General features: G+C 35.2%; 1 protein-coding gene across 21 annotated transcripts in view; it reads left to right on the plus strand.

Annotated features, from left to right (window-relative positions):
• The window catches only part of GRM7 (glutamate metabotropic receptor 7), an 894,437-nt gene that overhangs the window by 590,244 nt on the left and 285,672 nt on the right, over window positions 1-18,521 (plus strand). For all 21 annotated transcript variants that reach the window (XR_014823664.1, XR_014823663.1, XR_014823654.1 and 18 more), the window contains exon 6: window positions 16,160-16,360. Coding sequence is in view for 5 of the 21 variants with exons in the window: in XM_021071050.2 (XP_020926709.1) it covers window positions 16,160-16,360 (201 nt within the window). In the remaining 16 variants the exon portion in view is untranslated. The remainder of the gene's footprint in view (window positions 1-16,159; window positions 16,361-18,521) is intronic.

Raw genomic sequence — 18,521 nt, forward strand, 5'->3', positions numbered from 1 at the left:
ACAGAAGTGACACCTCCTGGCATGGAAGGATTAATGCTACATGGAAAAAAAAAAAGAAAAATCAACATAAATGATGCATAACTTTTTCCTATAAAAAAAGTTGACCTTAAAAGAATATGATTTAAACAACTCATAAACTGTTTCCTTTAGCTCATATAGAAACCATGAAAGGGACCTTATGCTCTAATTCCTTGAAAAATGGATGAAATGGCAAAGAACTAACTACATTTAGAACATGGAGGCTGTTGTGTTCTTGAAAAGTATAAGTTAATGGCTGTGACTTTTTATGATTATTTAAAACTATATATATATAGATAGATATGTATATATATCGACCTACAACACTTTGTTATTTGAAATGCAGAGTAATTTGATATTTGTATGCATTATGAAATGATCACTACAAGAAGTTTATTACAATATTGTGACTATATTCCTCATGCGGTAGATTTCATCCCCACTACCCATTTATCATTTATTTGGAGGTTCGTACCTCCTAATCTCCCTCACCTGTATCACTTGTCCCCCACCTCTCTCACCTCTGGCAGCCATGTATTTGTGATCTGTATCTATGAGTTTGTTTCTGCTTAATTGTTTGTTCATTTGGTGTTTGGGGTTTTTTTTTTGTTTGTTTTTCATTTTAGATTCCACATATACTTGAATTTGTATGTTGTTCATCTTGTTCTGTTGAAAGTATTTAATATAATACCTTCCAATTCCATCTATGATATTGCAAATGGCAATATTTTTTTCCTTTTTTATGGCTAATATCACATTGTGTGTGTCTGTATCTGTGTGTGTGTGTATGTAACTTTTCTTATCCATCTATCAATAGACACTTAGGTTACCTAGGTTGTTTCCATATCTTGGCTATTATTTAAAAAAAATAAGTCTTGGTGTTACCATTGTGGCACAGTGGAAATGAATCCAACTAGTATCCATGAGGATGCGGGTTCAGTCCCCAGCCTCACTCAGTGGATTGGGATCCAGTGTTGCCGAGAACTGTGGAGTAGGTCACAGATGTGGTGGTTTGGATTCTGTATTTCTGGGGCTGTGTCTTAGGTTGGCAGCTGTAGCCCTGACTCGACTCCTAGCCTGGGAATTTCCATGTGTTGTGGGTACAATCCTAAAAAGCAAAAAAAAAAAAAAAAAAAAAGAAAGAAAAAGAAAAAACAAGTCTTCAGTGAACATAGGGGTGCATGTGTCTTTCCAAAATAGTGTTTTTGTTTTCTTTAGAAAAGTACCTAAAGGTAGAATTTCTGGATCATACAGTAGCCCTATTTATAACTTTTGAGAAACCTCCATAGTGGCTGTACCAATTTACATTTCCTTTCTATACTAGGGGAGCTAGGGCTCCCTTTTCTGCATATCCTTTCCAACACCTATTATTTGTTGCCTTTTTTCTTTTCTTAAGGTCCACGATTGTGACATATGGAAGTTCCCAGGTCCAGGGTAGAATAGGAGCTGGAGCTGCTGGACTATGGCACAGCCATGGGATCTGAGCTGCATCTGCGACCTACATCACAGCTCATTGCAGTGCTGGATCCTTAACCCCACTGAGTAAGCAAGGGATTGAACCCATGTCCTCATGGATATTAGTCAGGTTTTTAACCAGCTGAGCCACAACAGGAATTCCTATTTGTTGTCTTTTAAAAATAGTCATTCTGAGAGACATCCTGATGTATGAGATGATACATTGTGTACTTGTGATTTGCATTTCACTTATTATTAGTGAGGTTGAACATCTTTCATGAGTTGGTTGGCCATGTGTATGTCTTCTTTGGGAAAATGTCTATTCAAGTCCTCTCTCTGCCTTTTTTTTTTTTTTTTTTTTTTGTCTTTTTTTTTGTCTTTTTGCCGTTTCTTGGGCCGCTCCTGTGGCATATGGAGGTTCCCAGGCTAGGGGTCTAATCAAAGCTGTAGCTGCCAGCCTACGCCAGAGCCACAGCAATGCGGGATCTGAGCCGTGTCTGCGACCTACGCCACAACTCACGGCAATGCCAGATTGTTATAACCCACTGAGCAAGGACAGGGATTGAACCTGCAACCTCATGGTTCCTAGTCGGATTTATTAACCACTGTGCCACAATGGGAACTTCTCTGCCTGTTTTTTAATCAGCTTGGTTGGTTATTGTTTTTGATGTTGATTGTATGATTTCTTCACTTTGGTATAATAACACTTTATCAGGTATTTTACTTGCAAATATCTTCTTCCATTGAGCAGGTAGCCATTTTGTTTTGTTGATAATATCCTTCACTGGGCAAAAAAGGTTTTTAGTTTGATGTAGATTCATTTCTTTATTTTTGCTTTTGTTTGCCTGTCTGAAGAGGCATATCCAAAAAATAGTGCTAAGGCCAATGTCAAAGAGTTAGCATAGTGCCTGTATTTACTTCTAGGAGTTCTATGTTTTCAGGGCTTACAAGAAGATTTCAATCCATTTTGAGTTTACTTTTGTATAGGGAGTAAGAAAAGTAGTTAATTTTCATTCTTTTGCATGAGGTTCAATTTTCCCATCACAATTTATTAAAGAGGATATTTTGCCTGCCTTGTGTGTTCTTGCCTCCATTGTTGTATGTTAATAGCCTATATAATATGGGCTTATATCTGGGCTCTTTATTTTCTTCCATTGATCTCTGCATCTTCTTTTGTATCAGTTCATACTGCTTTGACTATAATAGTTTTGCAATATAGTTTGAAACAAGGAGCTATGATACCTCCAGCTCTGTTTTGCTTTCTCAAGATAGTTTTGACTATTTGGAGTCTTTGTGTTTCTATACAAATTTTTATTTATTTATTTATTTATTTATTTATTTATTTATTTATTTATTTATTTTTGTCTTTTTAGGGCCATACCCATGGCATATGGAAGTGACCAGGCTAGAGGTCAAATCAGAACTGTAGCTGACAACCTCCACCACAGCCACAGCAACACCAGATCCACACCACAGCTGCAATCTATACCGCAGCTCATGGCAGTGCTGGATCCTTAACCCACTGAGTGAGGCTGGGGATCAATCGAACCCATATCCTCATGGATATGAGTCAGGTGTGTTACCGCTGAGCCATGAGGAGATCTCCTTTAATAAATTTTTTCTTTTTTTTTTTAGGTTATAGTTTATTTACAGTATTGAGTCATTTCTGCAGCACAGCATAGTGATGCAGTCATATACATACACACACCTACACATTCCCTTTTTCATATTATCTTTCATCATGGTCTATCCTAAGAGACTGGATATCATTCCTGTGCTATGCAATAGGACCTGATTGCTTATCCATGCTAAATGTAATAGTTTGCATCTACCAACCCCAAATTCCCAGTCTCTCCCATTCCCTCTCCCTACCCTTGGAAACCACAAGTCTGTCCTCTATGCCTGTGAGTATATTTCTATCTTATAGATAGGTTCTTTTGTGCCATATTTTAGATTCTACATATAAATATCTATAGTATTGTCTCTTTCTGCATCACTTCACTTAGTTTGATAATCTCTAGTTGTATCCATGTTGCTGCAAATGACTTTAATTTGTTCTTTTTATGGCTGAGTAATAGTCCATTGTATATATGTACCATTTCTTAATCCAGTCATCTGTCAATGGACATTTAGGTTACTTCCATGTCTTGGCTATTGCGAATAGAGCTGCAATGAATTTTAGAATTATTTCTTCTAGTTCTGTGAAAATTGTCATTGCTATTTTAATAGTGATTTTATTGATTCTATAGATTGCTTTGGATAGTATGGTCATTTGCACAATATTAATTTTTCCATTCTATGAACACAAAACAATTTCTCATTTGTTTGTGCCATCTTCAGTTTCTTTCACCACAGTCTTATAGGTTTCTAAATGCAGGTCTTTTACCTCGTTGATTAGATTTATTCCTAGGTATTTAATTCTTTGTGGTACAATTGCCAATGGAATTGTTTTCTTCATTTCTCTTTGTCACAGTTCATTGTATATAGAAACATAACAAATTTCTTTATAGTAATTTTGTATCCTGCATTATAATGAGTTTATTCATTCTAATATTTTTGCGTGTCTCTTTAAGATTTTCTCTCTGCATGTAATATCATGTCATCTGCAAACAGTGACAGATTTACTTCTTCTTTTCCAGTTTCAATACCTTTTTTTTGCCATCCGATTGCTATGGCTAGGACTTCTAATTCTGTGTTAATAAAAGAGGCAGAGTGGATGTCCTTGTCTTGTCCTGATTTTACAGGAAATTATTTCATTTTTTCACCATTGAGTATATTAATTGTGGGTTTTATAATTGGCCTTTGTTATGTTGAGGTATGTTCTCTCTATATCCACTTCATTGAGAATTTTTGTCATAATTGTATGCTGAATTTTGCAAAAAAAAAAAAATCTTTCTGATCTAATCAGTTTTGTTTTTTTTTTTTTTTATTTTTGAGGCCAATGCTCCAGTGCTCCCTTATTGATTTTCAGATGGATGATCTGTCCATTGATATAAGTAAGGTGTTAAAGCCATCTGCTATTATTGTGTTACGATAAATTTCTCCCTCTAATCTTTTAGTAAAATGATCCCTAAACTGTGTGGTTCCACTTATATATAGATGTCTTTCAAAACTAAATACTACAGTTCTCACAGTCTATGTTTGGTTAAATCTGTAGTTGTGGAAGAAATGCAGATATGAAAGGCTGCCTGTAAGTTATATGGGATTTAACCCCCATGTTATTCAAGGGTCAACTGTATTTGCTTTATGTATTTCTGGGCTCCTATTTTGGTTACATATATATCTATAATTGTTATATCTGCTTGTTAGATTGATACATTTATTATTTATAACACTTCTCTCTGTCACTTGTTATAGTCTTTGTTTTAAAGTCCATTTTGTGTGATACAACAATTGCTACCCCAGCTTTCTTTTTATGTATATTTACATGGAACAATTCCCTCACTTTCTACCTGTGTATCTCTAGCTCTTAAGTAATTCTCTCGTAGGCAGCATATATATGGGTATTGTTTTTCTTTAAGCACTCTATGTCTTTTGATTGGAGCATTCAGCCCATTTACATTTAAAGTAATTATTCATAAGTATGTACATATTGACATTTTGTTACTTGTTTTCTGGTTGTTGTGTAGTTATGTTTTTTCCTTCTCTTTTTTTATGTGTGTATCTATTATAGATTTTTGGTTTTGGTTACCATGAAATATATTTTCATATACATATAAATATATGTGATATATATATAAATATATGTGTACATATATACATATGATACATGTGCTGTATGTGATATATTTGTGTATACATACATATGTATGATTGTTTTAAGTTGATAACCTGTTAAGTTTACATGTGTTCTAAAAACCCTATGTTTTTAGTTCCCTCAACACATATTTAATTTTTTTTTTTTTTTTTTTTAGAGCTACACTGGCAGCATTTGGAATTTCCCAGGATAGGGGTCAAATTGGAGCTGTAGCCACTGGCCTACACCACAGCCTCAGGAATGCCAGATCCAAGCAACATCTGTGACCTACACCACAGCTTATGGAAATGCCAGATCCTTAACCCACTGAACAAGACCAGGGATTGAACCCATGTCCTCATGAATCCGAGTTGGGTTTGTTACCTCTGAGCCACAATGGGAACTGCCACATTTAATGTTTTTGTTGTTATATGTTACATCTTTGTTTTGTGGATTTCTGAGCTACTTCTTGTGAATATAATTTTCGACTTTTGTTTTTAACCTTTCTAGAGGCTTAATAAGTTTTTTTGTCTACTCTCTTAATTGTATATTGGTCTTTACCAATGAGATCTTTCCTTTCATAACTTTTTACTGATAGTGCACTATATTCCAGGCCCTGTTTTGGGTTCTGGGTATCTAGCAATTTTGAAAACCCAGACTTGCTTCAGAGGATGTCAGCATACATATATATGTATTTTGCCTTTTTATTTATAATCACTAGCATTGGGTACAGAACTCAAGGGGAGTTAAATTATGGCTTTTTCTTTTTATTTGTATTGTCATTAGACTGATAATTCTGAAAAGTCCTTTCACATCCTGCAGTGGAATCAATTCCTGTATGCCTTTTCTCTGCATCTCACATGGCAAAAGGATATCATACCAGTGAGATCAAATCATTCCAACCCCACCATATGCTGGTTTTACTTCAAGGAAGTAACTTTGGGCACTGGAAGTCAGATGACCCTCCCCATATGCCATAGCATCTATACTGCATGTGCTCCTTCATAAATACCTAGGAAGCAGAATCATTTTCTAAGCCCTGAGAAGACAGATGAAAACTGCATTTCAGCAGAAGCATCTGAGTGGAGCTGTGAACAGTGATAGAAGGGACGGCATTGTGTTAATATCTGTGTCCCTTGGCTCTAGTCTGGCATGTACTGGGGGGCGGTCCCTTAAAGCTAACTGACTCCATCTCTTCTAGTTTTCCCTGCCAGTTTCCCCTTTTTTTAAACCCAGTATCTTCTTTATGTTCTTTTTTCCCCATTTTCTTCCTCTTCCTCCTCTCTCATATCCTGATATATCCCCTTCTTCTTGCTCCTTTTCTTCCTTAACTTCCACCTTCCCCATTCCTCTTCCTTATCTTCTGTTTCTTCTCTTCCTACTCCATTTTTTCTCTTCTCTTTCTCCTACTTTTATTTTTGTAAACATATTATCTTTCAAACAAACCAAAAAGCAGACTAAATAGTGGAATGAATCATCACGTATCCATTACTGAAGCTCAACAGTAGTCACTATACAGCCAGTTTATGTTCACATGTACACTGCATGTTTTCCTCTCACCTCTGGCCATTTCAAAGTAAACTCAGACATTTAATTAATTTTAATGTTTCAGTATTCTCTCTAAAAGGTGAATACTCTTAAACATATAAAGTAAATGGTATTTTCCATTATAGCTCAGTGATTTAAGGACCTGACATTGTCTCTCTGAGTATGCAGTTATGATCTCTGGCCTTATATACACATACACACACAGAAAAAGAAAATCAATAGCTTCCATTATCATAAAAAACTCTCCCATTTCTCCTAAATGTCTTTACATCATTTATTTGTACAGGTAAATTTAAACCAAATCTACATACCACATTTGTTTGACATCTCTTAATCCTTTTTAACATTTTTTAATGTTTCTCTTCACACTCTTTTAACTTTTGCAATTTATTTGCTTCAGAAACTAGCTTATTACTATTTCTGTAGAATTTCTTACATTTGCATTTTGTTTTGTGCACCTCTGCAATGTTGATTTACTTGTTTGTTTATTTTCTCTATTTCCTATAAAAATTAGTTGTTAATACTTCTAAAACTTGATTAGGTTCAGGTTGATCTTTCTTTCCTCCCGACTTCCCTCCTTTCTCCTCCTCCTTCCCCACCCTCCTCCTGTTCTTCTTCCCGTTCTTCTTCTTCCCCTTGTCCTCTTTTATTCTTCTCCTTTTCACTCTCTCTCTTTCTCTCTCTCCTTCCCTTACCCTCTTGTTTAGTTTTTTTCTCTTTATCTGTGTGGCAGTCTGTTTATTTGACAGAATGTTTACCAGTTGCTACTATACATTTATTATTGCCTCATATCAGAAGATACAAAATCTGCATTATGTGTGTATGTGATGTAAAGATCAGAACTGAAAAGGGTTATATTTAGGAAGTGGCAGATACTAGAAGCAAAAAGCTAATTTGATGTTTTAACTAACCCTGTAAAGTTGTTTTTTGGTGTGAAGTTTTTAGTTTTATGTGCTCTCTCTTATACGTACACACATATACAATGTCATTTTCTAAATTAAGACAAATAACTTTCTAATGTCTAAAGCAAAGGAGATGGAAGATGGGAAGAAGAAAGAAGAGGATTAAGAGAATAAAGGAAAAGATTAGCTATGTTTCCAGTAGAGTCCCCCTGATCTCTTGACTCTAAAGTTCTTATTGGCTTCAGTATGTCAACTCAGAGTTTTAGCAGCTATTGATGATGATTGCACAGGTCCATTATTTCACCTGGTATTGAAATTCATTCATAAATAAATTGGTTAATTAATATTCTGAAAATTCATCCTAATTGGAATTCCTGGAATGGCATTAACAGAATATCAGAGGGTCAGAACCTCATTAATGAAGGGATTCCTCCTGAGGAGTGGGTTAAGAGAACAAGCAGTGATATAACAGTTTGCATAGAAGATGCAACCAGAACTGTGTAAACACAGATTTAGCTTAAGGAATCCAAAGAGAGAAAATCTAGGTGAGAAATGGAAACTGAATCTATATACTTCTTTAAGAAACTCCATCTTGTTCTTGTTTAGTGTAGCAATTTTCTTGTGTGAATTCCAGAAGCAGTGTTCTTACCTTTACTCAGTTGACTGTCATTACCTATAGTTGACTGCTCTTGGAAATAAAGTCCTTGGTTTAGTCTCTCAAAACACCTTCCACACATTTGGATGTGTGAAACTTGGCACTGAGACATTCCTTTCTTCTACTCTGGCACCCATTATGCATTGTAGTAAATCTAAACCTACCCCACAGGTTTCTCACTGCATAGATCTTTTCTTGCACTTATCTGGAAGTAGAAAATGGAATTTCAGAAAAAAAAAATTCAGTTGTAAGTGACAATTAAGTCATTCTCCAAGAGGTATCCTGCATGGAAAGTAGTTAGAAATGAGGGTTTATGGCTAGACATTGTTTTTGTCTTTTGCTGGATTCCCTTTTAAATCTTTAACAGAGTACTCAGTGTGTCCACTGCAAAATATTGATATTAATTATTTAATTGCACATTTTGGTCATCAAAGTTGGAAGATCATTTAGCATTTTTTGTTTTGTTGTTGTTGTTGTTCCTCTGCCAGACTTTTGGTGATTTTTCTGGGCATTGACTTTCCCACTTACAGAGAGATCAGGGAAGAATATGATGGTGGTTGTCAAAACCATCCATTTCTTCTCTGCAAGAAACTCAAAGCAAAACATTTTCAGGGGTAAGAGGCTGTAAAGATCATGGCTAGCATGAAGTTTAAGATTATTTGTGGCACTAAAGTAAGGTTGAAAATTAAAAGAATCAAAGGGGAAGACTCCAGATTAATTGCTTTTCCATGTGCAGATATGGACAGAACCATTTAGTAAATGGTCTATAAGGTGTAGTGAAGTAACAGAGAAGCAGGGAGTGGTTGACAAATAGAAGACATAATAGTATATTATCCAAGAAAGTGTTGTGAGGGTTAAACATGAAACCTTGAAAAGTGCTTAGCACAGAGTCTAGTGCTCAAGAAGAAAACAGTAATCACAGGCTGCAGGTAGCGCTATGACCAGGAACCCCAACATTCTTTTCACAAACTGCTCATTTCATTCAACTCTTATGGAGCCTCGCCTCCAAACACAGGCACAGCAACAGTGAAGGCTTTTGGTATCAATCCAGAACTTCTGACTTTGCTTCTGCTATTTCTTGCCATGTGTTTTTACTCTGAGATTCTATGAATAGGGTCATTGTAAAATAAAATAAAACAAACAACAACAACAAAACAAAGAACATTTATATAAAACTGAAAATTTTTCTGCTGTTAACATTCATCTTATACAGAAAAATGTATACCCATGCAGGGAAAAAAAATTATATAGGCAATTGAGCTATTTATTTATTTACTTTTAAATGCTGAAAGGGACTTCAATAACTTTTTAATAAGATTTGCTGAGTATCTGTAGCATTTTTAGAATCCTGCAACATTTCCCAGTGCTCTGGGATATCCTGCTTTCTGTACATCCTCTTTACCCAGAATCTAGCAGTTTGTGCATGACCAAAATACACCCGAAGTCTATGTTCAAAAAGTGATGTATTATTTTCCTATATTTATCAGAGTATTTATCATTTGCAATATAGTCAAGCTGTGGTATTTTAGTTAATTATACACAGTACTACTCAGGACTTTAGCCTCAAGAAATTTTTATTTGAATTTTTATTTTAATTGAATCCAGAGTGACATTCAAAGAAATGTAACTATATAAAGCAAAATTTTAAAGCACAGTCAGCATAAACATGCATAAATTCAGAGAGGTCTTTTCCAATGCTAAGAATTGCAATTAATAATTGAAGTCGAAAACAAAATCACAATTTATCACTGCCTTAGAAACATATGGTAAACATTGGGCCAGTTGTTCAAATTGGCAAAACCTTTCTGGTAGGTTTTTCAGTTGGTGTTAGCAAATATCTTTGGTGTGTTTCCTGCCTATGCCCTCTTTCTCTTGGGTTTCCCATTGCAATGGGATTGTTTCTGTTAATAATTTCAAATACATCATATCTTGCATTTCCTCTGCCTTTTTTCCCCCTCCCTAATAGTTTGCTCATTTGTTTCAAGTAAGAAATATATTCTGAGAAAACAGATGTTAAAATGGGCAAAAGAGAGAAATGCTCAGCTGAATGGACACTAGAAATTCTGGTCATGAGAGAGTTTGTAGATTATTCTTGTGTAGTAAACTGACAATTTACTCAACAGAAGCTTAAAAGAATGTGCATTTTGTAGATAAATATTGGACACTTTGGGAAAAAAATAACAGTGCAGCAGAAAATCAGGAGATTTTAAAAGGAAGCCTTCTTTGCCTGCTGGAGAAGTGAAAAAATAATTAATATTTCAGATTTCTCTTCATTTCATCTAAACTTCAGACCCTTTCCTAGGAAACATGATGAAAGGGATGAAATTCATTCAAGCAAAGAATATGACAACTCAGTTATTTAGAGAGTTTGAAAAAATCAGCTGTTAACTGAGAATTGATTGAAAGTGCTTCCTTTTTTTTCTATTTTCATCTACATTGTTAAAAATATTTCCTGAAAGTAGATTTTTGGGGCACTTATTTTTTTGGGGGGTGTTCATGCTAGTCCCTTGAGGTGTTACACAAAGGTGCATGAATAAAAACTGTAGTTTTAAAATAAACTTGGAAAACATTGAGTATCAAGTTTTAGTTAAGCGGATAAGTTGTTGAATATGTCACTTGGAAAAAATAGTGTAGAGTAATTTTAGGCTTGGCTAACTCATGGCTCAATTGTATTTTCTTATTCCTACCACATTTTTGTACTGCTGTTGTTGGTTTCCTGTGTTTGCCTCAGGACCAATGACTAAAGTGACTAGAGTGATTGCAAGGTGTGTGTGTGTTAGGGGTGCATAATATTTATGATACAATTGAATGTATCTCTCTTAAGGAGAAATATGCTCTCCCAATAAACTCTTTTCTTACATCTCATTGTCTAGAGTTATAACCCATGACTATTACTAAATATGCCCTTGCTGAGGAAATTGCATTGGCTTAGAGAAATAAGGATTAACTTGGGAGAGATCCAGAAGCCCTCACTCTTTGGTGGCTGCCTACACCTGGAGAGAACCAGAGTTCAATGAGGGGAGGAGGGCTGGATGGGAGGTGAGAAATCAGAGACCCTGAACTTGGCACACAGTTGCTACTGACACAGAAGATGCAGTAAAGTTAACCTTCTGTGGTTGTCGTTGTTAATGAACTTGCCAGTTGTGATTTTCTTAATAAAAGTCTACATTTTTCATGTCCTGGTAGCCCCAAAGACAAATGTAACTCCATTACTCACAGCCTTTAATAAGACAACATACCTCTGACTCTTCAAGAGAGGGTTAAAGCCTATAACGTTTCACATACAATAAAACATTTAATTATTTAAAATACTGCAAATTATTTTTCTGATATGAATGTCTTTATGAATGCAGTGTAGATATTGCTCTCCTGAATTGCTAGTCTGAACTTGATTCATAATATATATTTTATAGTGGTCATAATGCCTTCAAGATTGCCTTTTTAAGTACCATAAAAATAAGAGAAATTTGTAAAGTAGTAGGTTATAAAATTAATATTAGAAAATGAATTGCTTTTATAAAATAAGTATGGTAAAATATTAATATAAGAATCTAGTTGGTGAGTTCACTATAAAGTTCTTTTAACTTTGTTCTGTGTTTAAAATTATTCATCTGGAGTTCCCATCATGGCTCAGTGGTGACAAACCTGACTGGCATCCATGAGAATGTTGGTTTGATCCCTGGCTGTGCTCAATGGGTTAAGGATCTGGCATTGCCGCGAGCTGTGTATGGGTCACAGGCACAGCTCAGATCCCACATTACTGCAGCTGTAACCCGGATTCAACCCCTAGCCTAGGAACTTCCATATGCCATAGGCACTAAAAAGCAAAAAAAAAAAAAAAAAAAAAAAAAAAAAAAAAAAAAAAAAAAACATGATAGGAAGTTGAAAAATAATAAAACAACCAGAACAAAACAAATAATAGCTTTTATGGATGCAACCAAATACCAGTGGAAATACTTAGCAGAGAAAACCGTATTTACAAAGCAAAACTAAGTAAAATAATAAAACTAACTTTCCACAAAATCCATGTGAGAAAAATTTAGGAAGCAAAGTAGGTGTGAGCAAATGGAAATTCTCACCTTTGTAGAGATATCTGTTCCAGCAAAGTTTATAAACACAATATAAACCCAATAAATGTAATATCAAATTCATTTTATTTTCTTGAGATAGATAAGTAGTTAATAAAGCACACTTGAGTAAACGAATATAACCAGGATAACAAATAGAATTTCTAATAAACAAAAATATCCAGAATATTTGAAAACTCCTAGAAGAAAACATAGGCAAAACACTCTCTGACATCAACATCATGAATATTTTCTTAGGTCAGTCTCCCAAAGCAATAGAAATAAGAGCAAAAATAAACCCATGGGACCTAATCAAACTGAAAAGCTTCTGCACAGCAAAGGAAACCCAAAAGAAAACAAAAAGACAACTTTCAGAATGGGAGAAAATAGTTTCAAACGATGCAACCGACAAGAGCTTAATCTCTAGAATATGTAAACAACTTATACAACCCAACAGCAAAAAAGCCAATCAATCAGTGGAAAAATGGGCAAAAGACCTGAATAGACTGTTCTCCAAGGAAAATATACAGATGGCCAGCAAACACATGAAAAAATGCTCAACATCATTGATTATAAGAGAAATGCAAATCAAAACTACCATGAGATACCACCTCACACCAGTCAGAATGGCCATCATTAATAGGTCCACAAATAACAAGTGTTGGAGGGGTTGTGGAGAAAAGGGAACCCTCCTGCACTGTTGGTGGGAATGTCAACTGGTACAGCCACTATGGAGAACAGTTTGGAGATACCTTAGAAATCCATACATAGAACTTCCATATCTTCTTACTGCATATCAGAATATATTCTACATGGACAATATGACTAAATTTAAAAGAATAAAATTTTATAAAAGAACACATGGATGGCATATTCTGTACTCTGGGAATAGGGGAATTTTTTCCAACCATGATTGAAAATCCAGAGCAATAAGAAAAAAAAATTGATAATTTTTTAAGAAGAACAATGTTTAAGCTAATATAATTTTACTTGGAAAAGACCTAAAGTAAGTAAAAGATAAATTACAAACTCGGAAAAAATAAATGCAACTTAATCTCAGATAATTAATATGCTTTAGTAACAAAACACTGTTAATAATAGAGAAGAAAATGACCAATTATTTTTATAAAAACATTTTGTGGAAAAGAAATACAATAACTTTTAACTATAAGCAAAGATGTTCAACCTCTGCTATACTAAGAAAAATGAAAATAAAAATACACCATGCTAGCTAGCATCTCTTGCATATCTGTTTGACATAAATGCACATTTGAGGACATACTTGGTTGTTGAGGTGATTGGGAAATGAATATTTTCACTGTTTTTGCTGATGGGAGAGCAAAATGGTACAAACCCAGTAGAGGGGAATTTGCCAATATTTAGCAAAATGCACATGAATTTACTCTGTCATAAAGCAATCCTGTTTCTCAGAATAAATCACCAAAATATTCAGAAAAGAATTAAAAAAACATTTTTTGCCTAAGGCTGTTCATTATATTATGTTTTTAGACTGTTAGTTAGACACAGTTATTATTCTAAGAGGGTTATCTGTATATTATGAAATAAAACAAAGGAATAGTTACAATGCTGTCATTAAGAACCAGGATTTTCCTCATGAACAAAGTGAGGTAGAGGTATAAAAATGTCAATAGAAATAAGATCCCCATAGTCCAGAATTTGAATTGGTTGTGGCAAGATGGATTCATGATGAATTTTATCTCTTTCTAAAAATGAATCTTGCTCGGCACACACTGAAAAGGCCTAGACCCATTGAGGACAAGTGAGCATGAGGTTGATTGGAATTTAAACGAGATACAGATAAACGCAGAACCCTCTGCCATTTGAGATATTAATATGTGCCTTGAAAAGGAAAAGTAAAAATTCACGTAATTTGGGGAAATTCTGAACTTCCTTCTTGGGAATTTAGGCTGTATTAAGTACTCTGAAGCAGTCTTCTCAGTGCAGAAATCTAATAATGTCTAACACAGTAGCTGTCAGGAACCCTTTGTTTTACAGAGAAAAGACTGGGTTTGTACCATACCTATTGTTTCTTCCCTATACACATGTGTCCTAGAAAACAATTTCAGGAATATTGCTGCAAAATTGAAATTCAATCTGTAGATAATTATTTGTCACAGAGGGACAAGAGGTCTAAAAAGAGTTCCTGGTATTATCATGTACTTAATGAATGAATAATTTAATAGAAGTACTGTTTAGAATCTACTAGAAACTAAATGCTGGTGTTCAGTGCTGGGATATAAGGAAAGCAAAAAAATTAAGAAAAGGTAAGTCTGGGAGACCAACTGACAAAGAATTAACATACAGTGTTTTTATTAATTTTATAATAAAGATTTGAAATACTTTCTGAATACCTTTCATTGTGACTGAAAGGCTAATTGTACGTAAACATTGGATTGTGCCATGGAGAGAGAATTAAGTTATGATGGACAAAAGCAAGGAGGGATATTCCTGGCAAATCACAGAGCATGAGCAAAGGTAACGTTAGAGTTAGTGACATAGTCATGAAAAAATAGCCACACTTGTCTGGAGCTGACTACTGAGGTGTCTTCCTAGGGAAGGAGCAAGCTGGGGGCAAGAAGTTGTTGAAGTATATCTACCATGTGAATATGTCTGGAGCAAAGAAAAAAAAAAAATTGTAGGAGAAGGCTAAGATAGAGCCAGCAAAATGAGAGAAATATTGGTTTTGGGTTCTGACAAACATGAGCCACACGAGCTATCCTCATTGCTCTACCTGTCCGTGACCTCGGGAAGTTGATTTAATTTCTCGAAGGCTCAGTTTTCCCATCTGTATAATGAGGATTAATAACATTTAACTCGCAAAGAGAGGATATAATAAAAAAATAATGTATATAAAGTCTCCAACACACTGGAGGGCACTTAATCACCATCAGTTCTCATTGTTTTTAGGCAGATAAGAACAAAATAATGTATCCCTTCCATTGTCAGGGGAGAGGATTTGGATTTCATTTTGTAGGAAGTAGAGAGCCATTGAAGAATTCTGAGCATGAGGCATGAGGTGATTAGCTCTGTGGTTTGGAAATATGAACAAGGAAGGATGACTTGATGAAAAGAGACAGCTAGCATTGCGTCCTGCTGGGAGATGAGAAAAGCATACATAGGGTATGGATAGTATGATCAAAACCGTTCACTCTTTCAGAGGTGTTGATTATTCATGAGTTAAATGCATATGGGAGTGTAGGGGTAGAGACAGGAAAGAATAAAAAAATGACTTCAGAGTTTATAGCCTGAGCATTTGAATTGCAGGTGACATCTATAATTGAGACAAGCAACACAGGAAGTAGAGTAGGTATATAGAAGAAGGCAATGTAGTCAGGAATGATAAATAGTTTGTTTTCTATCATTTTCTTTTGGCCCATCACCTTTCCAGAATGAGTAAGCTTTGCACATTTGAATGTGGCAGCCCAACTTCTAATCCCAGAATCCTTTGATTCTATGGGACCTCTATGTTTTGAACACTGTGGTGGCTTATTCCAAAGGCTGTTATTGTGATCCTTAGGAATGCTGCTTCTGAAATTTGTCTAAAAATTTAGACATCAGAAATTAAGTGTAATGTGTTCCAAAGTGAAATACCAAAAACTAGCAATGCAAATGAATGTGGTATTGAAATGTGGATATGCGGCTGACAATGTTGTTCTTCTCAAAGCATTGTTTTCTTTAAGCACAGTTGAAAGTAAATGACCATTTAGTCCTTCACCTCAACAGCAATCTTGTGTGTCTTTCTTATTGTAATGTGCAGGACAGGAGAGAATTGGAAAAGATTCCAACTATGAGCAAGAGGGAAAAGTCCAGTTCGTGATTGACGCTGTATATGCAATGGCTCATGCACTTCATCACATGAACAAGGATCTCTGTGCTGACTACCGAGGTGTCTGTCCAGAGATGGAGCAGGCTGGGGGCAAGAAATTGTTGAAGTATATCCGCAACGTGAATTTCAATGGTGAGTCTCTAAACACCTGTTTTGGAATTCTGTGTTTCGTAATTCAAGCAGTTGGATTGCTGTTTGCTCTTGAGTGTGTGGACTAAATCATTTCACATGACTGAATCCATGATCTGAATGAATGAGTAGTGAGTGAACAAATGAATAAATATTTTGGAGTCATTTTCCCTCCTTTTCTTAAAATCAAGGGTTTTTTTTTGTTTGTTTTTTGTTTTGTTTTGTTTTTTACCATTTTTCCCTCTGTGAAAGTAAGTAGAAATGGGAAGGGATAAGAGGAAAAGGGAGGAACATTTGTTCTAGGTATTCAAGTTAACTGAAGGAATGATTCTAATTTTTCATACCAACTACATCTCAGATTACAAACTTATTTCTCCAAGTGTAAAACTTTTTAATTATTAGAGATGGTTGGGAAAATGGGTGAGTAGGGTAGACATCACAAATAAGAAATGTCACTTCTCAGATAATATCTTTTATCTCTGTAGTGTAGTCTTCACTCAGAATATCTTAATGTCTCATATACCAAGCCTAAATAAATTAATATTAATTGTAATATACATATATAATTGCATTATATATGTATGTATTTTAAATATATATGATATATATATATATATAATATAGGAGATTTATGATAGGAATTAACAGACATAGTTATGGATGCTAACACATCCCAGGATCTGCAATCTATAAACTGAAGAAACAGGGAAGCAGTGGTGTGATTTAGTCCAAGTGCAAAGGCGTGGGGATTGGAGGGTTGGTGGCATGTGTCCTGGTGCATTCATGAAAGCCAGAGAACTAGAAGCATCACACCAGTGTCCAAGGACAGGAGAAGATGGCTGTCTCTACTCAAGAGAGAGTGGAGTTGGCCTTCTTCTGCCTTTGGTTCTCTTCAGGCCTTCCAGGGATTGGACAATGACTACCCACACTGGGAAGGGCCACCTGCTTTATTTGGTTCAACAATTCAAATGCTCATCTCTTCCAGAAACATCCTCATTGTATGTTTAGCCAGCTCAGAAATAAAGTTTAGCCAGCTAGCACAGCATCCCCAGTTGGAGCTGACCGCATAAAATTAACCATCTTGAATGTCAATTATATCTCAATTTAAAAGAATAACCATCACATGGCTATAAGACAAGATGTAACACAGATGATAATAAACCTAACTGTATTATACATGAATAACATAACCACACTGAAGGGTATAAGGGGGAACAAATAAATGAGTACAAATACTTTTGAAGACAGTATTTTTCTATATGCCATAAGACTGGAGACATAAATAACTGTACACAGATTGTACAATAGCTAGTAAATTAGTGTGGGTTTTTTTCACAATTCTGAAGATTATTTATGTACACAGGAGGACTAAGAGATTTAGTAATAGGTATTGTGGATAATAAGAGCCAGGTATCTCATTGCTAGAGAAAGAAATTACTAATAAGGATGGGAGAAAGCTGAAATAAATCTTATTGTGTTAGATTAGAATAGAAGATACCAGCATGAGCTCATAGCTTTTCAAACACATGCAGATGAGGAGATATGGAAATGGGCATGTACATGTTTGCATGAATAAAAATATCTACTGCCTAGTTCTGTCCATGGAGAGGGCCTAGGAGCAATGCCACCCTTGTAGAAATGACTGCACCTGCACCTGCACCCACAACTTATTTATAAACACTGTTCTCCAGTAAAAAGAACTAGGACTTCCCAATGAAACTCTTGATTCAAGGACCAAAGCAGGGCAAGTAGAAGATGAATTTGAAACCATGTTGTGCCACAAAGTAAGAAATGCTCAAAAAGTGATGGGGCCATGTAGAAAGGGCACAAGAACCATCTTAAAAAGATCCCACAGGCTAATTGTAATGGATTAAACTCATATAATAAAATAAATATCAATGAGGCCATAATCATATAAATAAATAATTGGAAACATAAATGTAGGAGAAGGGACAGCATGATGGAATGATGCAAAGATGGAAATACAAAACTTCCCATTTTGCAAAGACCTTAGTAATCGTTGTTTTAGGCAATGATCTTTGACGGATGCTAAAATTAGGGGGCTAAAGTAGGGCAATGAATAAGATATTTGCATAACCTCAAAGTATCCTTCATCATGGAACATATCAATTACAATGGGGAAAAGACAGCTTTGAAGTGGAAA

Source organism: Sus scrofa, chromosome 13, assembly GCF_054392235.1.
Source record: "Sus scrofa isolate SSC_HxYL_T2T_F1_AM1 chromosome 13, Sscrofa_HxYL_maternal_Yorkshire_Landrace_v2.0, whole genome shotgun sequence".
Classification (NCBI taxonomy): Eukaryota; Metazoa; Chordata; class Mammalia; order Artiodactyla; family Suidae; genus Sus; species Sus scrofa.